The following is a 21126-nucleotide window of genomic DNA, read 5'->3' on the forward strand; positions in this document are numbered from 1 at the left end:
CCCCCCCCCCAAACTTAAGAGCAGCGGCTGACCTGGTCTTGTTTGCTTAACGTCTGCGAGATTGACCTGAGGGTTGAGCGTCTGTTGTTTTTCTTATTTTATTTTATCGGCCCTTGCATGCTTCACAGGCCAGTTTCATGTGTTTTCAAGCCATTTTGATTTCTGATTTTAATCTCTTCTCCTGGAAAATGAATTCTGAGTTTTAGAGGCTGTGTGGGCAGACAGCAGGTTTTGCCTTTCCTCTGCAGTGTGGAGTTGTCTGGCTGTGCAAAGTAATGCGATTTAAAGTGGGGTTAATGAGAGGGACATTATCAGCTAGAGGCGTTTCAGTAGAACAAATGCAGTTTCCAGATAGCAAGGTCTGCTTTGCTTTGATACTGCGTGTTGCTACTCACTGCTGTACTGATAATCGTTGGCTTTCTTTGGTCCCTGTGGTTTCCTGCACTTTGCACCTTGTGATACAGGGGCGGAGAATAAACGGCCCTTCGCATTACAGTGATACTGTAATGTTTTCAGCTTAAACATCTGATGTATGATAAACACAAGAAAGGGCAGAGCCTGAGGGTGTACAGTCAACCAAATTCTACATACTGTACAGACAGGCTGTGATAAAGCATGTGTTCAGTTGTTGAGTTTGGCTTGTTGACAAAATGTTTGTTTGTCCTCCTTTTTAAATAAACGTTTAATTAACTGCATGTTCTATTTTATTTTATTTTTTAAACCAAATGTAAATAGAGTCCTTTACCGGTTACTGTACGTTGTTGCAATAACGCTTGCTTTGTTTAGAACCACCTGTTCAGTTTCTGTTTTTGATTTGTTTCCAAATGAAAGTCCTGCGGCTTCTCTTGCTGCACACACAAGCGCAGTGTTTTTAAGGAAACCGTTCCTTCAGGTTTATAGCAGAGCAATATGGTTTTATTGAACTGTTTTCATCAGCAGCACTCCAGAACAGCAGCCATATGTATAGTTTTCTATGAACTGAGGAGGAGCTGATACTGCGCAAAACTAGCAGAGAAAAACCAGTTAAAACTAGTGCTACCTCCTGACGGCAAACCAAATATTTCTGCTCCTACCATTACTGCTGCTGCTGCTGCCTCTTCACAGTACCTTCTCCCATAGTGATCACCAGTGAAGCTGCTCACGTGCCAGGTCTTGTCCCTTGGTGTTACTGAGCTGAGCTCCGCACTGTACTGATATAGCGTCCCACATGTGGATTTTGAAAGCTGCATGAATGTCTGAGCTCTGCAGTCCCACTTCTGTGCAGGCAGGCAGGCAGTCTCCCCTCTTTGCTGTATAAAGGCTGGTCTGTCCAAGGCCCTTCCACAGCACGTGCCAGCGGGAGCAAACAGCAGTTGCTGTGGAAAGAGAAGGGAAATCTGCGACCCGTCGGACTGAGCTGTCGGCAGAGCTGGGATCCGTACATGCAGACAGCATTGCCGGGGTCACCAAGGGCAGGCTGTGCTTCCAGAGGACAAACCGCAGCAAACTCCTGCTTCAGCCAGGGAGCAAAAACAAAACACTGAGGTAGTCTGTTGTTTTAGGCAAGAGCTGTTTTTAGGCAGCATTTTGAAATGTATTTTCATTCTCCCATAAATTTAGTTGAGATGTTTTCTACAGAACACACTGCCATGATACAAATATTCCATTACTTTTGAACCATGCAGCAACCTTGCAGTTTCTACATCTGTGTTTTTCTTCTTTATTTTTGTATTTAACACAGTTTGTTTTTGTGGTTTATTCACACTGGGAATTCCTGATTCTCGTAATTCTTGTCTTCACCCACCCTGATTGCCCCCATGATGTTTTGAATACAAATATGGAAACAATTTGGGCTTGGCAGTGAAATACCTCCGTTTGTGTAGAAGGGTAGTTGAGGAGGATTCAGTGCAAATGAGGTCCTGGCAGGAGAGTATTAAACTGGGCAGCTCAAGTCATTTCTGAAGTCCCATGCCAGTTAATGATGTTCTTGGTCATTCTTTTAAAAAAAATCTGTTGCAAGGCTGACTTCTGTTTCCTCCTGCCATTTTGAGTTGCTCTTCCCTTTTTAATCGGGGGATTTTCTGTCACAGAAGAAGTCAATATGTTTTCCCAAACCCAGAAATTTTCTGAAAGGTATATGCCATCACAACATGTTTTTGATTCTCCGTATTCATTCAATTTTATTACTAGGTATTTTTAAAATATCGTTTGCTAGGTTTCTCTGCATAGTTAGTTTTAAAATACAAACCTCTCTTCTATATTTGATATAATTTACTGCTACTATGGTACTTGTAACATTCAAACTTGGCTTCATAATTCCATTATTCCCTAAAAACAAATGGGCATCCAAAAATCCTAAAGGGTGTAATTTTAGGTACAAGTCCAAAAGGGTTTTAGTTGCTGGTTTAGGGTGACTCGTTTTACCCGAGAGGGGTGTGTACGTTCAACAGTAAAAGCCGTCATTTTGGAAAGAGGCTGGAAGCCGTTATTAACCGGGAGTCTGTGCTGCACTTTCAGATTCTGGGCTGGGTCATTACCGGGGCCTCCTGCTCTGTAATAATAAAATGTCTAAAAATAGATTTTGGTGAATGCAGGGTATTTTATTTAATCCTGTCTGGGTCTGCACAGCTGCAGGGTTAGAGAGCTCATTCTCCTAGGAGTTTCACTCCAGTGACTAATACTGTAAACCCAGGTTCCTGGTAGGACTGTGTGACTGCTGCTCTCTGTTTGCACAGAACGGCAGCAACTACAGTGAAATGCAACTCGAGATGGAAATCTACGTCCAATAGGGTAAACGCGTAAGCTTCTTGTGCTGATGGTGGTTTTTATCGTTCACTGTCACTTGTAACGTTTTTGATAAAGTAGACTTTGAGTTTTGATTTAAAAAAAAAAAAAAAATTATATATGGTATTCGATTACAGTGGCTTACAATCAACCAATGCACTAACTGATTCAACTTTTTTTTTTAAATAAATTACATTAGTTGATTAAAACAATCGAATACCATATTCAAACAGCAAAACAAAACCCAAACATTTTAAATACAAAAGTAAAATAGACACATACTTCTAGACAAGTTTAACAAAACATGAATGCAAGATCCTAATTTTCCAATTTCAGATTCACTACTCTCTGTAAATTCATATGAGACTATTGACTTAATTTAATTATAGCTTCAAATTACATTAGATTTGTTTGCCTACTGCATGAAAGGATTGTTTCTTAAGAAATCTTCTTGCGCTCCCGCTGTGCACCCTGAAGAAGGGGCAGGGAGTAACCAGGCTGTTCTCAGAGTGCTGCTGGCTTCTCTGATCTGCACAGTCAGCTGTGATTTCGCATGCTAGTCCCCTTCCCCTCTCGAGGGAAGTGCGCAAGCTGTCCAAAATAAAGAGAAGCATGGTGCCATTTCATTTTCCTATTCTCTAACATTGTGCAATGCAGGCCTGTTATTCACTCTCCTTTTTTGTAGGCTCTGGTAAAATAGTCTAAGGAAGTTCTCCCTGAAGATGATTTAGTAATTTTGGACAGCACAGCAATCCTGTCCCGTTTTGATTTGTTTTTTTAAACCACAGTGATTCAACAGCTGCAATGTCCTGAAGTATGCATGTCTTCACCTTGGCCTGTGCCAGAAAGCAAAGCTGTGTGTCCTCGAATTCCCAGCTACTTCATGTTTATTTTAAGCCAGTCTTTGCCTTCTCATCCCTGGCTCAAAGCTGCTCTGTGACCGAGAGGAATTCCAGGATCTCTCTTGCTAAGTGGAGATCGGAGTTGCTGAGGTTTATAATTCTGAAATGTGTTTAAAGCTGTATGAGGCAGATTGGGTATGGGAATTGGCCTTCCCAGTGGCTGATGCAAGGCATCCTGGGAGCATCGGGGCAGGGTTCGAAATAGAATTAGCTGGGATTCCTTCAGCCGCTACAGCCCTAAGAAAACATGCCTTGTCCTGAAATAAAAGGTCAAGCAGGCTCTTCTGCTGTAACAATTTTTCAAGAATAACCAGGGGATCTACAGTGGATAAGCCTGGGACACAGACAAATCCATAGCTATTTGTAGTACATTCTGGCTGTAAACTTTAGTTATTGGAATCATTTTCTTCATCTTCCTGGCCTACAATGAAAGAGCCATCACCCTTCATTAGAAGCCTGTTTGGCTTCACCAGATCATCATGGCTAGACAGTGATGTTTCTCTTGCAGCTGGTTCTCGTGGTGATAGTCTGTGTCTGGTACACCACGTGACTGTGTTCAGAGTACTGTGCATTTACATTGTTCCAGGCTGCTGTAATGGAGGCGTTTGGCTTGCAGTTAAGCCCTGCTCCCCTGTCGTGCACTATGGCCTGCCCTCTGTAAAGGTGCAGGCTTTGAGGTGTGACCAGCTTCTGACGATCGTGAATCGCTAAATGATAAAAAAAAAAAACCTATTGTGATCTAAAACCATCACAGATCCACTTCTGCTTGGTAACACTGACCTGCTTGTTAACACTGGATAGAAATATGGAGGAAAGCGTTTTGCATGTGTTTAGTGTGGCAGTGTTAACTCCTTCAACACTGCAGACCTGTGCACACCTACTTAAATAAACTAACATGGATAGCTACAGTATTATCAGTGAATTCTTTTTTGGTATAATTAGTAATCCTATGGTTCTCTCTTTGTAAAGTGCTGAAAGCGTTAGGATCATTTGAACAGACCCCATAGACATTTTCATATTCAGGGGATTTTACTGTAACAAATGGGCATTTGCACAGGATTTCTTGACTGTTTGTTTTATGATTTACTATTTCGTTGACGGGTGCGCCTGTAACATGATACTGTACTCGCTGCATGTATTAACTTGTATATCTCTTTTCTCCTGTCTCTCTGCAGGGCGTATTCCCTGGTAGACTCCAGCCAGGTCTCCACCTTCCTCATCTCCATTCTCCTCATAGTCTACGGCAGCTTTAGGTAAGACTCTCCCCTCTCTGTGCTCTCGCCAACACTCCTGCTTCTGCTTGAGACTAATGCAGCTTGACGCTGCTGTAGGGGTTTTACAGAAGATCTTCAGATGTTACGTTAGCTCCATCTTTTTGGACTCTTCTTGTTTCCCCCTGTGGGTGTGGGTGTGTGTGTGTGTGTCTCTTTCCTCTGAGCCAGTTTGCAGCACAGACTTGGAAGTCTTACTCCAACAAGGCTTTGCCTCCATCGGCACCACGAAGCCAGGCTGTAGCCGTGGGATCTGTTCTCTTCCCAATAAACCAAGGAAACAAACCATAAATAAAGGTCAAAGTGCACCTTGTGCAGAAATAAACAATGCTGCTTGTGCAGTCTTCCAATGGTTGCTGAACTTTGGAAACTATCTGCTTGCTCCTCTGGCATGTTCACGGCTCCTCAGTTTTTTGAATTCCCAGCTGAGGCTGGTTCGATCTCGGCCTGGTGACGTCGACAATAAGCACACCTGATTTTAAAATGATTCAGTAGCAGATGGAAACAAGCTTGGAAGGGGCTGAAGCATGCTTGAAAGAAGCTTTTAGTCCCCAAACACAGGGGCGGTAGGGAGGTGTCGGAAACTAAAGGCAGACGTTTTAAAGAAAGAAGCAGAAACCGTATTAAAAGCACATCTGCTTCTGATTCTGGAGTGTTGTTTTTATCCAGAACTAGCACTCGTACGGGCATCGCACGGTAGAATTAGTTTTAAATTTAGCATTTTTTAAATAGTCGCTCGCAAAAAGCTGTAACCTGTGTTTAACCCAGTCCATCTCCAAAACTGCTCATTTCAGAGGCTTGGACAGAGCTGGTATACTGCGGGAATGTTTTATAATTGATGCTTTTCTCCCAAAGCAGCTGAAAAAGCACTGAACAAACTTTGATCGGCTCCCAACAAACGAGTCCCCCTGCAGTCCCTGTGGTTCCCTGTGAATACAGATGCTCAGTGTGTGTCGCTGGCTCGCAGTCTCCTCCTGGGTTGGCTCAGTCTGAATTCTAGGCACAACTGCACTAAATGGTCTTGCTGGGTTTATCCCTTTTTGAAATGTTTTCCCTGTAGAAAGTGTTTTAAGTGCTTTAACTCTGGGAGGGGGTGCAGTCAGTTTGACGCTCAAAGGCAAGTATAACCCCAGTAGTGTTGACGGGGTGTTGCTTCTATAGCTTGTTTTGTAGAGCTTGTAGAATTTTGCCGGTGTCAGTTTGAATAGTTACAGAAATGAAACCCCCCCCCCCCACACCCGGTGATGCACCGCTTGTCTTGTGATTGGGACCCTGCAAAAAGGAACAATGCAGGGGCTGGCTGTAGACCTGTATACCTTAAAGGATCGCCTAGAGATACGAGTTTACCTGTTTGTTTATTTATGCTTTTCATTGTGTGGTAACCCAGCGTGCAGTATGATGTGGTAGGTAGTTTCGTAGTTGGTGTGGTATGTGGTTAGTTTTGCAACCTCCCACTACACAAACAAAGTAAGCACGCCAGCCCCTTTCTGTTGTATCTAGTAAGCCAGATTGTTGGTATCTGTTTATTTTTATTATAGTAATCCATCACGTCGGACTGCGGTGGGACCAGAGTCAGGGCGGAGATCTAAAAAGTCTGATAAATGAATCCTGTTTTAAATACCATTATACACAGCTGTAACAATTACTATATTCACTCAATTATTGTTTTGAGATTCAGCTTGTATTGGGGAGCTCCCCTAAATCCCTTGCTTGGAAAGATACTGGGTATTAATGCTTGTGACAGAGTAGCCGTGTGGGTGCAGGGATGGAAATAAGGCTCCCATTGCGTAGCAGTTTGATCCATTCCTGGTTTTACTAAGCATTTAAGACACACCTAGCACTTGTTACCTATACACTGGGGCTAATCGGGCTCATTTTAAAACCTGGAATGCGTATAAGTGCTATGCACTAGGAGTCTTATTTCCATTCGCTGCCGAGTGACAGGCAGGAGATCGAGACGGAGGGTGAAGTTGACCCCCCCCCCCCCCCCCCCCTTTGCAGGTGAACATGATTTATTTACATATCAACACACTGAACAGCTCGCGCGACACTGCCAGGAATGGCAGCGCACGGAGCACATACAACACACTGTACGATAAACTTTGGTAGGACCTACAATCTCTGTTCAATAATAAACATAGAATGCCTATCTTCTTGTTTTACTAGCCTTTTGGAAATTCAAATCCTGACTCCCGTTGTTGCATAGTCACTTCAGCTATTCCAGTATTGCGAAAACCATCGATCTTGTGGCTAAAAAAAATCCTAGTTAAACGAGGGGTGAGGAAAGCAGTTGCTGGGAATCCACTTTCCAAATTGCAGCATGTTCTTGGTTTATTTATTTAGAAAGTAAGTTTCACATCGGTGATATGGTGTGTTGATGTGGGAAACGTACTTTCTAATCACTACTATAGTCTATTTTATTTTATTGTTTATTTAAGAAGTTTTTTTTTTTTTTGTAATAGTATAGTAAATCAAAACAAATAGTGGCAGAGATGACTGAAGGCTAAACTGAAGCTCCTTTTCTGGAAGATCACAGAATGCTGTGTTTGTGCGGAGCCATTCCCTGAACATCTGCTATCACTTTTTAGGTTTGCCATAAATGTATGCAGATACTGTACAGCTGGCAGTTTTTGTTGAAACTGATTGACGCATTATATAGTCTGCTGCGAGTGTTTTATTTCAACACAGAAGCACTATCCCTCCTCTTCATGTTCTGGTCCCGCACCACACGGGCCTTTTCCTGAACTTACAGCAGCGAGATCAAGCAGCAGGATTGAATTTTAGTGCATTTGGGCTTTTAGATTAAATCTAGAAATATCAAGCACCCAAGGGGTTCGTCTGGAATGTGCTGCTACTAAAGTGTGTGTTTGTTCACGCAGTCTCTGGGTTTTCAGTGTGCCAAGGTCAGATTGTATAAAGTGCTCAGCAATTAGCTGTGGTTCATAGACTGACCGTGTGATACTAAAGGGGGGGCTGCACCTGGACTAGAAGCTGCCCTGGACACGTGTGTGTGAGTGTGCGTGTGTGTCAAATCTGCAGTTCTAAAAATGTTAGGGGAGTGGATGACTATCATGAATGTGTTGGGAATCTGTGTGCCCAGTGTTGTCTCGTCTTTTTGTTTAATTGTTGATTTTTGTCCTGGGTGTTTTCGCCAATCAATATTTCTAATGAAATTAACTTGTGTTGTGCCTGTCGTGAGGATTGCTCGCCTGTGGAAGGCGGTTGTGTGGGACTGTGCAGATTAGGAGCTCAATCGTGTTTCTCTTCCCTTTACCCCTCTGCAGGTCCTTAAACATGGACTTGGAGAACCAGGACAAGGACAAGGATGGGAATGTCATGTCGCAGGGAACGTTTAATGCCAACGCCAGCAACAACAGTGAGTGTTGTGAAGTAGAGTCCAGTCCTTGAGAGCCGTTACCACTGTTAGATACACACCCCTGTTCTGAACAAGTGAACCCGTTCCAAAGCGGTGGGCATTTAAACCCAATAAAATAACCAGAGCCCTACATACAGGGTGGGGGTCAATTCCTGTCTTTCAATTCCACTTCCTTTTTAAAATCAATTCCGTCATTGATCACAATTGCAATCGGCAGCATTCTGTTAAAATGAGCTTCTCACAGTGGCAACACGTCACTTAAGCCGAAGTCGCTGTCAAATGAAAGCGGTTGAACAATCACAAGTCTCTAACATGTCCGTTCCAATTCCATCGATTTTAACTTCCCCATTCCTGTTAAAAAGGAATTGGAAATGGAGCCAGCCCTTCCTACATCTCGGATGCCTCTTCTGGAAGAGCGGCAGGGCCTGCTCCCTCGCGCCACTGTGCTCCTGCAGGACTTCCAGAAGAGCTCTCCTGCTCTACCTGCCTGGCACTAAAGAGCTCTTCAGTTACTCGGTGTGACTTTGTCAGCTGCAGTGCCGGCGGCTACAAAGCGATTTCATCGAGCACAGCCCCGTCATCCCCTCTCTGTTCTGAGCATCCCTTTAGGGAGAGCTGTGCCGCTAGTCTCAAACGGGACCCATAGACTGGCATTAAAATGAAGAGATGCGCTTTAGTGTTTATTTTTTCTCCCCCGATTTGGCTTTAAAATGGCTTTTGATTCTCATCCCCAGCGGTGTGTTGTGTTCCAGGTATTCAGACTATCGACTCGACCCAGGCGCTGTTCCTGCCCATCGGAGCCTCCGTCTCCCTGCTCGTCATGTTCTTTTTCTTCGACTCCGTACAGGTGGTCTTCACGATCTGCACGGCAGGTACGCTCGCAGCTTTACTCTGGCATTATTCCTGTAGTGGTTTGAAATGGAGGTAGATTAACAAATAAAACATTGTTTTTACATTAATATACAGGGTGATTTAGAAAGTAAGTTTAGCACATCCATGATCTGGTGCGTTGATGTGGTTCTAATCACCCTGTACTTTTTTTTTAATGCACGATTTTGAACAAAGGATATACCTTTTATTTCAACCATTGGTTTGGCAAATCCTTGATCCGGTGATAATGGCTACACGGCATTCCTGATTTGGATCTGTCCGGTTAATAACATCATCTTGGGGAGCAATACAATGTCTTTACTGAGGCTGCTTTTATTTATTTATTTATTTCCTCTCGTCTAGCTGCATTTAATAATGCATTTCTAAGATGACACAATAAATCAGTGGGAAGTCTCCCCTGAGCAGGAGATCTCTCTGCTCTTTCAGAGCTGCTGGTTTCTCTGAGGGGATAGACTCTCCGTCGTGTGTGTGCTTTGTGAGATTCTCAATTCCCACCCTCTAGCGCTTCACACAGATGGAAATAAGGAGTGGGAGAGAGTTTTAGTGGAAAACCGTTTCTGAATCTCGAAGGAGGGATGATAAAAGGCTTTTCTGTTTTTATAAAATGTTGTTCCTCAAAGAAATGCCGCAACGGCCCAAAGCAGACTGTGGGCAAATGGTCATTTAAGGACAACCTTTGTATTACGTACCGTAATTCCAACAGTGCAACCTTTCTCTCCTCCTGCAGTTCTCGCAACGATAGCCTTTGCCTTCCTGCTCCTACCGATGTGCCAGTATCTAACAAGACCCTGCTCCCCTCAGAACAAGTAAGAGATCTCCCTTGTCCTAGCTGAGCTGCACGTCAGAGCCACGGTCAATTCCTGATTCCACTTCATTTTTAAAACCTGTTCCCTTTTAATCAGTTTCAGCACATCATTGATCACAATTACAATTCGCAGTATTCTGTTTAAAATGAGCTTCTCACAAGTGGCAACTAATTTCAAAAATTTAATTCATTGTTAGTCAATTAAATTGGCTTCGAATGAAAGCAGTTGAACAAGCGCAGTCGTTGTCTAAAATATAAATTCCAATTCCTTCAAACACTCAAACTAGCCCCAGGGCTGGCTGCAGATCAGTGGTGACTCAAGCCTTGTTTCCACGTCCGTGCTCCTAAAACAGTTTTGGTTTTCAGATGAACTGGATTTAAATAGCTGTAGAACAGGAAAATCTCTTGTGTTTTTTTTGTTTTGGAAATGCAACAACGCTGCTGGACTTTTGAGGGGGGGTGGGGGAGGAACTTTCCGCAAGTCTTTAAAAGGTGACATTTTAGATAAGCTTATTTTAAAAAGTGTCATGTTTTTTTATTTTTATTTAAAGAATGCTGCCACGTCGTGGATAGAAAGGAGATCATTGTGCTCTGGTGAGGGTTGTGTGGTGGAGACAGGGTGTGCAGGATGCTCTGCAGCAGTAATGAGATGAGTGTTTGTGTGCTTGTGTTTGCAGAATCTCCTTCGGCTGCTGTGGTAGGTTCACTGCTGCGGAGCTGCTCTCCTTCTCCCTGTCTGTGATGCTGGTCCTCATCTGGGTGCTGACCGGGCACTGGCTGCTGATGGACGGTAAGGCCCTGCACAGCTCCCCTGGTGCTGTGTCTCCACCTGCTGGGCTCGGCTGGGCTGGGCTGGCAGGTAGCGGGTGTGTTGGTCAGCAACACCTACCCCTGCACATCCCCTTCCTGACTGAGCCAGAAATAACAAAGCCTGCTAACCTTAGCTATTCACGGTGGAAACGGCCAGGCCAGTTTTATACGTATATGTGATGAGATGTAGAAATCAGTGTAGTGACTGACTGGTTCACTCTTATGAAAAGACCTGTAACCCTGTGATTTAGTCTTTTATTTCTTTACCTGTCCCTGATGAAGCCTGCCCCATTATATACATGAGCTCGAACCCGCATCAGCTTGTGTTTTATGTACATTTCTTGTTAATACAGTAAGTGTGGATATTTCCATTACTGGTATGTAGATTTCCCTCCTTTTCAGTTCTTTTTAAGTCTTCGTAGAAGCATTTCTCTACGGCCTATATCATCTCCTCATCTTTACGAGAATGCTTTGAGGAGATTTTCATGAGATATCCTTTTATCCTGAGAGAGAGAGGTGCATTAAGTACTTTCACAGACAAAGATTAAATTCTCCATCCCTCTCTGATTAAAATGCCTGCTCTGCGTTGCACTGGAGTGGATTTATAGACTGGAGGTCTCCCTGCTCGGACCCCTCCAACAATAACCCATTCATCAGAATTATCAATGCAGTGCTGCCTCGATAGTTCATTATATTTAATAGAATTAAATAGATTGTATATGCATTTATATAGAACTCCTATTTAAATAGCAACATATGAGATTTGCATTCCGATCTCAATAACTAGTATGACCTGCTGAGCTTTGCTATCCTGCACCAATAATACCCACCCTGCCTGCCTCCTTAAAAAAAAAAATCTCTACAAGGCACAAGCGGATGAAGGATACGGCTGCTTGAAATGCAGGGCTGTAGTTCCTTGGACAGCTTCTTGGCGAGTGATGCCAGAGATGATAGGAACGTTAGATATCGTCTGTGGAGACCTGATGGGAGAGCATTAATTAGTCCCAGGGAAACGTTACAATCCAGGCCAGCTCCCGTTTGTGTGGCATAGCCGGCTGTTTGTTTGTGGGCTCCAGCAGGGTTGACCGAAATTAGAGGTGTAAATAAAACCTCCCTGTCTAAATATAGGCGGGTAAGCAGCTCGAAGAATCCCGGCTGATGTTGTCAACGTGACGAGCTCACGCTCGGGGTAAGAATGTTAGCAGATTAGCTTCGAAACCTAAGCCTGTGGCTTTGTGAGCAGCTAAACACCACACTGATTTGAAGCGCAGCAGCATTGTACTCGGGTAATCTGCTCTGAGGAGCTCTCAGCTGTTTACTGGGGCCTTTGAGGGCCACACCTGTGCAATACAGCAGTCAGTCCCTGAGTGCTGCATGGTGATGATGATGATGATGATGGGATACAGCAGTCAGTCCGAGTGCTGCATGGTGATGATGATGATGATGATGGGATACAGCAGTCAGTCCCTGAGTGCTGCATGGTGATGATGATGATGATGATGATGGGATACAGCAGTCAGTCCCTGAGTGCTGCATGGTGATGATGATGATGATGATGATGATGATGATGGGATACAGCAGTCAGTCCCTGAGTGCTGCATGGTGATGATGATGATGATGGGATACAGCAGTCAGTCCCTGAGTGCTGCATGGTGATGATGGGATACTGCCGTGGGGCTCGCTAGCTGGTGTCTGTTGCTAGAACTTGATCTAATCTCAAGCCTGTTTGCTGTTTGTCAGAACAGTAGCTGATGGATGAAGTGAGACGAGGAACCATTTAAGATACAGATTGTAATGTGTGGTTTGTTTTTTTTAATTGTCTTCAGATTTTAGGACGCAGTGGTATTCTGTGATTCTCGAGTTCGATGATGTGTCTCGTATAATAAAACGGTGTTCAGATGGTGACTGTTAAGAGATTGCTTTTAAATTGGATTCTCATTTTGAGTACTGTGAATGTAGGTCAGTGACACCCGATTGGCTAAGCTATTAAAGGCAATGGCTCGTCTCTCTCTCTCTCTCGCTCTCTCACTCTCACTCTCTCTCTCTCGCTCTCTCCATCCCATGTGTAATTATGCATCACTCTGGTGCGCTAAACCCTAGCTGCTCATGAATAATTCTTCTGATATTCCCTGAACAGAGAGTTACAGCTCTGGCTCGTATCTCTTCATATTAATTTAGAAAGACTCCTTAGTTATTTCTGTAGAAGATTCCCTCTTGATTTCTAGATGCCTGTGCTATAGTTGTTAAAAGTATGCATAAATAACCAAGTTCTCTTTTTAAATATGAAGAAACTTGATATTAAAAACAATGATGATTTTCTATACAGGAACTAGTACTGATAGTCTTACCCAAAGCACAGGCCTTTTTAAAATAAATCGCTGCTGGAACTGCCAAATTTGCAATGGGCTTCCGTTCTTTCATTAGATGGGCATCCAGTGTTTTATCCAATTCCTTTTCTATGTAATCTAGACCAGGTGGGTGGCTGGATTACATGATTTATCTTCCGCTTCCTTTTGTGTTTTTATAGCATCGAACATGACATGCACCCATGTGTAATGCGACCCTCAAAGTGCTTTGATCGGGTACGATTGGGAGCGGTTGTGCTGAATTGTGTGCAGAGATCTCTTGACCGCACTGGGCATTTCTAGAGCAGGAGTACAAATCAGTCGTTTGATCCCACCCTCTGTTAATCTCTGAAGAGATTACATACAGATGAAGGGAGTAGCTGCTTATCCCTCCTCGCTAGCACACAGGCTAAACGTTAATACACCCAGGTCAGTGCTGGTTCACATGCCACAGACACGGAGAGCATCCCTGATCTGCCCTGTTACTAACAGCTGGCCTCTGGTCGAAGTGGCTGTGTAGCTGCACAGTAACACAAAGCTGTCTAGGGAATGGATTGGTAATGGGACTTTGTATCTGAAGAGCTACAGCATCATAGCCAGCCTCTCGTTCTGCAGAACTAGACTGGCCGTGTAGGTTTGCGCGGCGCAAGGATTAATCACTTGGCTGTTTTCAGTTCATATCAACATTGTTTATTTTTAAAAACCTCCATAAACCTTTGAATTGAGTGCGATTTACCTGGTCCAGTCCCTTCATAATCTTGTCTGCCTGATTCCTAGACCATTCATATACAGAACCATGTGGACGAGGATTGAGTTCGTTTAGAACGGCAATATAAAATTATATCTGAACTCCGATTTAGAGACCGCCTTCGTGCCTTGATGTTAAAAGTAGCTGTTTTTAACTTATTTTCTGTAGTTTTATATTTAGATTGATCCCAAAAAAATCAGGTAAAACAAAAAAAGAAACACTGTAGTTTTTGTTAACGGTGTTGAAAATCCCAATGCATTGTTTCAGCGTTAATCTCTCTGTGTGCTTCTCCCCAGCTCTGGCCATGGGCCTGTGTGTCGCCATGATCGCCTTCGTCCGGCTGCCAAGCCTGAAGGTCTCCTGCTTGTTGCTGTCCGGCCTGCTGATCTACGATGTGTTCTGGGTGAGTCCCTGCGTTAGGGCTGGTTCATTCGTCTCCTCTCTAAGGGCTGGTTCATACGTCTGTCGCAGATGAATGCGATACATCGGGCGCAGACCGCAATAAAACCTGTGCCGCTTCACGAGCTGCTGTACGAAGGACGCGTCGTGTCGCAGCCCTTTTGACTTAATTGGCAGAATTGGGAAAAATTTACGTTTTAGGAGATGTGCCGAGTTTGTATCCCTTGTACATCCCTTGAATAATACACACCAACGCTGTTTCTATTATTTGGGCATCTCTATATTCTTTAAGTGAGGGTTTATATAAATGTGGATGTTTACAAACCTCTATTGAAAGTTCCTCAAAGCGTACGACCTTGCAGCGAACGTTGACATTTTTCATCATCCGACCCGTGCGATTTTGAGGTCGCAGACGCATGAGAAAAGGCTGTACGACTTTGCAAGAGAGACACGAGTGTGGATGACGTAATTCCGACCTGTCGCACGGACAGAGACCCTCGACTCTATCGGAGTCTGAAGTGTGAACCAGCCTGAACTCTCGACCGTTTCCTCCCTGCAGGTCTTCTTCTCAGCCTACATCTTCAGCAGCAACGTGATGGTGAAAGTGGCCACGCAGCCTGCAGACAACCCCCTGGACGTGCTGTCCCGAAAACTGCACCTGGGCCCCAACGTGGGCCGGGACATCCCACGGCTATCGCTGCCTGGCAAGCTAGTCTTCCCTAGGTAAGGGGGCAGGGGGTTCCTTTTAAATGTTTACAGCAACTCCTAGAAATAGTTTTAAAGTGCATTTCCCTATATTAAATGGGACATTGGAAAGTGAAATGGTCTTTTGTGTTCAGTGCATGTGTGGTGTGTGTTTTTTTTTTTTTTTTTTTTTTTTTTTTTTTTTTTTGCCTTCTGTCTGCATCAGCAGTTTAATACATTAAATGCAGGTGTTTATTTGACACAGGTTTTACGTTTTTTAAATTTTAAAACTAACCATTTGTGTTGGTGCGCTCAGACGCTCGCTCACTTTTTTGTTTCCTTTGTTTGTGACGGGGATGGCTCACCTTCTATTTTCCACAGCTCCAGTGGAAGCCACTTCTCCATGCTGGGGATCGGAGACATTGTGATGCCGGGGCTACTGCTCTGCTTCGTGCTGCGTTACGACAACTACAAGAAGCAGGCCAACGGGGAGGCGCCCGGCACCCCCAACACCCCGGGGCGCATGAACAAGGTCTCCTACTTCCACTGCACGCTCATCGGATACTTCGTGGGTAAGCAGGAAGGCCCCTTTTGTACGATTTTATTGTCAAATAAACCCTTCTTAGAAAGCTCACTGCTTTCCGGTGGGTGGATGTGATGATGCACTACGGTCACGTTACGAAATACGATGAGTTACAAAACCATCTTTGTGTAACGTGTGATGACAGCAAGTGATCATTTATGATTGACTATTTTGTTAAATGAGATTTGGGGAGGGGGGGGTGAGAGAGAGAAATATATTCACGCCAAGCATGAATCACGCATGCCTGTTTAACATTGTTGGAACCGTTTTGTGGACTGCAAGTTTGTCGCAGTGCATTGTGTTGTAATCGAGATGTGTATCACCCCTCCTCTTCCTTGCATGGAGGATGCTGTGGTTGGAGAGGTGCTCCTGTGGCCTGACTCTCTGTCTCTGCAGGTCTGCTGACGGCGACGGTTGCCTCCCGGATTCACCGCGCAGCTCAGCCTGCTCTCCTGTACCTCGTTCCCTTCACCCTGCTGCCTCTGCTCACCATGGCCTACCTGAAGGTGAGCACACGCACTGAGCCACGCAGGAGCAAAACCTCCAGCAACAAGAACAGTGATAATGACAATAATCTATTCATTTAATTGTCCCTGTATAGGTTTAATGACATTTTTATGTAAACTCATCAACTTTGTTGGCTGCTCCTGACCTGTGTGTGTCTCTAACCTCTGACCCTCCACCTAAGTGGAAAGAAGTAGAGCAAGCTGTGAAAAAAGCAAGGGCTTCATCATCTCCAGGGCCTAATGGAGTTCTGTACTGAGTGTACAAGAGTGTTTCAGGAGTTCTATGAATCCTGTGGAACGTGATGAAAGTGGCGTGGGAAAAACAGGTTGTACCAAGAGCATGGTGCCGAGCAGTTGGAGTCTTTATACCTAAAGAAAAAGATTCTGCAAGCATCAGTCAGTTTCACCCTATTTCCCTATTAAACGTAGAAGGCAAGATTTTCTTCAGCATTATTGCTCAGAGATTGTCAACTTACCTATTAAAGAACTGCTTCATTGACACTTCAATACAAAAAGCGGGCATTCCAGGTTTCCCAGGATGCTTAGAACACATCAATGTGATCTGGCAACAAATTCAATCCGCTAAAAAGGAGAGGAAGGAGCTCCATGTGACATTCCTGGATTTGGCTAATGCATATGGTTTAGTGCCACATGAACTACTTCTAACAAATTTAGTGAAAGCCTACTTTGGAGATTTGCAATTTTGTTTTTCAAATTCAGAATTCAGCACTACATGGCAATGTCTAGAAATTGTTATAATGGCAGGATGCACCATTTCTCCACTGGCTTTTACCATGGCAATGGAAGTAATCATTAGGGCATCAAAATGGGTAGTGGGAGGAGAGAGCTTGGCTTCTGGAATGCGACTGCCACCAATTCGAGCATACATGGATGACATGACAACCATGACTACAACAGTAGCTGGAAGCTTTAATCAGTTCATATGTCAGGAAATGGTTGGGAGTTCCACGCTGTCTCAGCAGAGTGGGACTTTATGGTAAAGGAATACTGCAGCTACCAGTCTCCGCTCCAACCGAGGAGTCTGTGCGCCAAGGTCATGGTAGAGTCATGCGACGAATGCGCAAGGGAGGCAGCACCTGTGTTGAAAACTGGAAGAAAGTGGGCGGCAAAGAAAGCCGTGGAAGTTGAAACACCGAGGATGGACGGTGCCCACTTGAAGACCCCAGAGATGTACCCTACTTAGCTCAATCCAGACGGTTGTCATGCTGATGCGCTGGGGAGACCGCACTGTGGTTGATCCCTGGAGCCAGCATCACAGCCGTTGTGTGTGCTGATGCACTGGGGAGGCAAAATAAGCTGATCCCTGGAGCCAGTATTACACTTCAGCCATCACCACCAGGCAGAAGGATATCTACATCATTAGATGGAAAGAAACGCAAATGGCTGGAGATGCAGATGGATCACATTAGTTTACTGTAAAGCTATGTCGTAGTTGAGTTCAAATCAGCATGAAGTTTTAACATCTACTCCTATGTAATGGAAATCTCTCGACAGTGTGTGTGTGTCTGTCTCTGCTCTAGCTTGTGTGTGTGTGTGTCTGTCTCTGCTCTAGCTTGTGTGTGTCTGTCTCTGCTCTAGCCTGTGTGTTCTCTGCTCTAGCTTGTGTGTGTTCTCTGCTCTAGCTTGTGTGTGTCTGCTCTAACCTGTGTGTGTTCTCTCGACAGGGGGACTTGCGGCGCATGTGGTCGGAGCCCTTCCACTCCAAGGCGGGCAGCTCTCGCTTCCTGGAGGTATGATGGGGCCCCGTGGCCCGCGAGCCAGCCAGCGTGTGCATGGACTGGTGCAGAGAAGCTACTGGGTGCCCAAGGGTTTGTGTCTTGTGGTTTTGTTTTCTCATCTCGCCCAAACCGGTGCTTTTTTTTAAGGCATTAAAGAAATAGGAATTACTTTTACGACGACGAGAAGGAAAGACAAGGAAGGAAGGAAGGAAGGAAGGAAAGAGGACCCTGCGGGCGGTTTTATTCCATTCCGTTTTCTTGTTAAGGAACTCAATCCCTGTGCGGTTTACAAACAAACCCCATTCCCACTCTCTGGACTAGCCATGGTGTCCGAGCCCAGCCATGGAAACTTCACACTGCAGACCACCACCACCTTTATAATTATTATTGTTATTGTTATTGCTGTTATTGTTACATTTTCTTTCTTTTTTTGAAACGGGGGGGGAAAGGCAGATTTAAAGTGATGAACATTTAGCTGCTGGACTGTCAAAGATAAAAGAAGAAGGAAAAAGGGGACCAGAATCTAGTCTTGTCTATAGCTCTCTCTCTCTCTCTCTCTCTCTCTCGCTCTTTGATTTTAATGGAGATTTCCTGTTGCGTGTGTTGACTTGTGTCGTCCCCTGTCCCCCCCAACTGTGACGAGCGGGTTCTGTTGTGGTATGGATACTGCGTTTCAAATTCCCTTGCCACCCAGTGTTGTGTTGACGTGAAACCATAGGTGGTGTGTGTGTGTCTGTCTATATATATATATATGTGTGTGTGTGTGTATGTATGTATGTATGTATATATATATATATATATATATATATATATATATATATATATATATATATTAATTATAATTACACACACCACTCCAAGGCAAAATCATGTTGTGTAGAAGGCTTTGGCTGTCTGCTGTAAATGTAAGCATGTCTAGCGGTTAAATATGGCTTCCTTGTATAGTATAATTCCTATGCCCCAGCCTCTGCCTCACAGTTTTAAAAACAAACCTGTACCCTTTTTTTTCTGTGGGGGTCACAAATTATGATTATGTACTAAAAAACGAAATCATGCGTACGGAGTTTTCAAAGTGAATTTTGTTGCAGTCCATGCATGTATTCCAGCAGTTTAGCCGTATTGTCTCGGGTCTGTTTCTGTCCATTTGTAAACGGCTTCTTCTGAAGTAGTTCAGCCCCTAGCCTCCCCCTCTCCCTTTGTTGAATCACGGACCATGTCTTCAGTAATGTTCTGGCTGTGTGGGGGGTCTCTTCTCCACAGAGTACATTTTAATTGGACACTACTGAATCTGTTTAAGCAAACCATAAACAATGGAAGCCACAATGAAAGGCTGTGTTGTGAGTGTGGCTGTAACCAGGTGGCACTTCATGTCAGCTGGCTTTTTCGTGCGAGAGTACCACAGCACTGGGAGGCCGTGCTTCTGAGTCGGCAGTATGGGTCAGTATTTGTTTCCCCTGACCCCGCGGAGTACTTGGAACAGTCCAGTGCAGCGTGCGTGGCGATGTGTGTGTGAACGTGCTTCGATTTTTATTTGAATACTCAACTCGGGTCTGCACCTGCTCAGAAACTGAAATCAAAACCGAACTAGGGACTGAAAAAAATATATATATTTAAAAAAAAAAAAAAAAAAAGTGGAAAATGTTGTCTTAAGCTGTAATGTGGGAATGTTTTTATGTATTTTTTTTTTTTTTTTTTTTAACATAAGTTCTAGGGGTCATGTTTGGACCCCCCTCCCCCTCTTCAGGTGTAGAGCATTCCAGCCCGTGTCCATGGCTATGTGCACAGGGAGGTTACAGGAGCGCTGTGCTGGGGTGATAGTCTGGGTCCTGCAGCTTTAGCGGGAGTTCAAATCCAATCCGCTTCTCTTCACACAAAGCCCCTCGCTATTTAAACAGCCCCCCCCACCATATAAAAGCTGGTACAAAACCGATAGAATAATGTTCAAAAGATTGATGTCGTCATTTGAAAAGGGAGATCGCATTTGTTTTTTTGGCTCCCATGTCAGTGTAGAGATGGGGACGGAGGGCCTGTGAGCTCGGCATTCCTTTCACCAACGTTACCTTTTTACCAAACTGGCAGCACTCCCTGGTCACGACCTGGAATTCAAACCCGCTGCCCCTCTACAAAGACTGGGTTTGTAAAAACAAAGCGCCTCTCCCTCTCCCAGAAGGTGGCCTGCCTCGCACTGAGCCCGGAGTGTAATGTGTTTCCATGGTGGTGTTCTGCAGCATGCTGCTCATTCCAGTGGATGGTTCTGGGATGGGGGGAGGGATGGAAAGCCCATGGAAGTTGACTGTGTTGTCGGACCCTGTGCTCTCGCTGCAAGGTTAGCCCCTCCTGATTGTGCGTCCTGCACTTTGTTACCAGCACTGTACTGTACTGCACCGCACTTGCAGATCCTGGACCGCACCACTGCTAAGGGCAAGGCAGTGAATATAGTGTTGAACTGATTTTAATGCAAGACTATACAACCACCACCACCACATGTTTCGTTTTGGATAAAGTGTTTGTTTTCTTTCTTTTTAAATGGAAGAGTGGTTTTCTTTTTATCCCATTAATCGTATGGTTTTTGTGCCGTAGAGTAGAAATTACATTTTATACACTTTGGCTCTTTTAACAAGAGCTGTTCTATTCAACAGTGAAATAATGAAAAAAACCGAAAGGAATCTGTAACCCATTGTGTAGTGATCAAGGAACCGCTAACCTGAGCGAAACCGTTTCCTCTTTAACCTCATCAGTTGGGATTCCTTTGTAAATAAAGATGAAATCTAACTGTAAATCTGTGTTTGTGGTCTTTGCTGGTTTGTATCCTTCACAGGGAGCTGAAGGGAAGGGGCTGCTGCAGTGCACACGTCTCTCCAGCTCGGCAGGGTAGTGCTGACTGACCTCTTACAGAAACACTGGGACCAAGTTATGTTCTGTTTGCACCCATGCAGCGTGCGGCTGTAACCTGTGTGCAAAACAACTCTTTTTATAAAGTGCCCTTCACACCATGGCATCACAGAGTGCTGCACAAAGTTCAAAACGAAATGGTTAATGTGGTACTACAAGACACATCAGGTACAACCAGTTATTTAAAAGCACATTCAAAAAAGCATGTCTTCAATTTAGATTTAAAAAGAACCCAGTGTTTCAGCCGGCCTAATGGTAACTGGTTCCACGAGCGAGGAGCCCAGCAGCACTAAGCTCCGGCTGCAGCTGTTTGAAGACGACTTTTTGGAACAACTCGCAGAGTTCTGCGTTTTCTGATCTCAAAGAATCCTTAGGAATATACAGAGTTAGTTCCTGGGGATAGGATGGCCTT

General features: G+C 44.4%; 1 protein-coding gene across 2 annotated transcripts in view; it reads left to right on the forward strand.

Annotated features, from left to right (window-relative positions):
- The window catches only part of LOC117426184 (signal peptide peptidase-like 3), a 29846-nt gene extending 9245 nt beyond the window's left edge, over positions 1 to 20601 (forward strand). The window contains exons 2-11 of one of the 2 annotated variants that reach the window (XM_034043561.3): positions 4841 to 4918; positions 8221 to 8312; positions 9047 to 9184; positions 9931 to 10009; positions 10686 to 10798; positions 14208 to 14314; positions 14870 to 15033; positions 15376 to 15566; positions 15974 to 16083; positions 17769 to 20601. In XM_034043561.3, the coding sequence (XP_033899452.1) occupies positions 4841 to 4918; positions 8221 to 8312; positions 9047 to 9184; positions 9931 to 10009; positions 10686 to 10798; positions 14208 to 14314; positions 14870 to 15033; positions 15376 to 15566; positions 15974 to 16083; positions 17769 to 17840 (1144 nt within the window). In that variant the 3' untranslated portion in view covers positions 17841 to 20601. The remainder of the gene's footprint in view (positions 1 to 4840; positions 4919 to 8220; positions 8313 to 9046; positions 9185 to 9930; positions 10010 to 10685; positions 10799 to 14207; positions 14315 to 14869; positions 15034 to 15375; positions 15567 to 15973; positions 16084 to 17768) is intronic. The other variant, XM_034043562.3, reaches the window with a different exon arrangement.
- Positions 20602 to 21126: the final 525 nt, after the last annotated feature.

The sequence above is a fragment of the Acipenser ruthenus genome, chromosome 11, assembly GCF_902713425.1.
Source record: "Acipenser ruthenus chromosome 11, fAciRut3.2 maternal haplotype, whole genome shotgun sequence".
In the NCBI taxonomy this organism is placed as follows: domain Eukaryota; kingdom Metazoa; phylum Chordata; class Actinopteri; order Acipenseriformes; family Acipenseridae; genus Acipenser; species Acipenser ruthenus.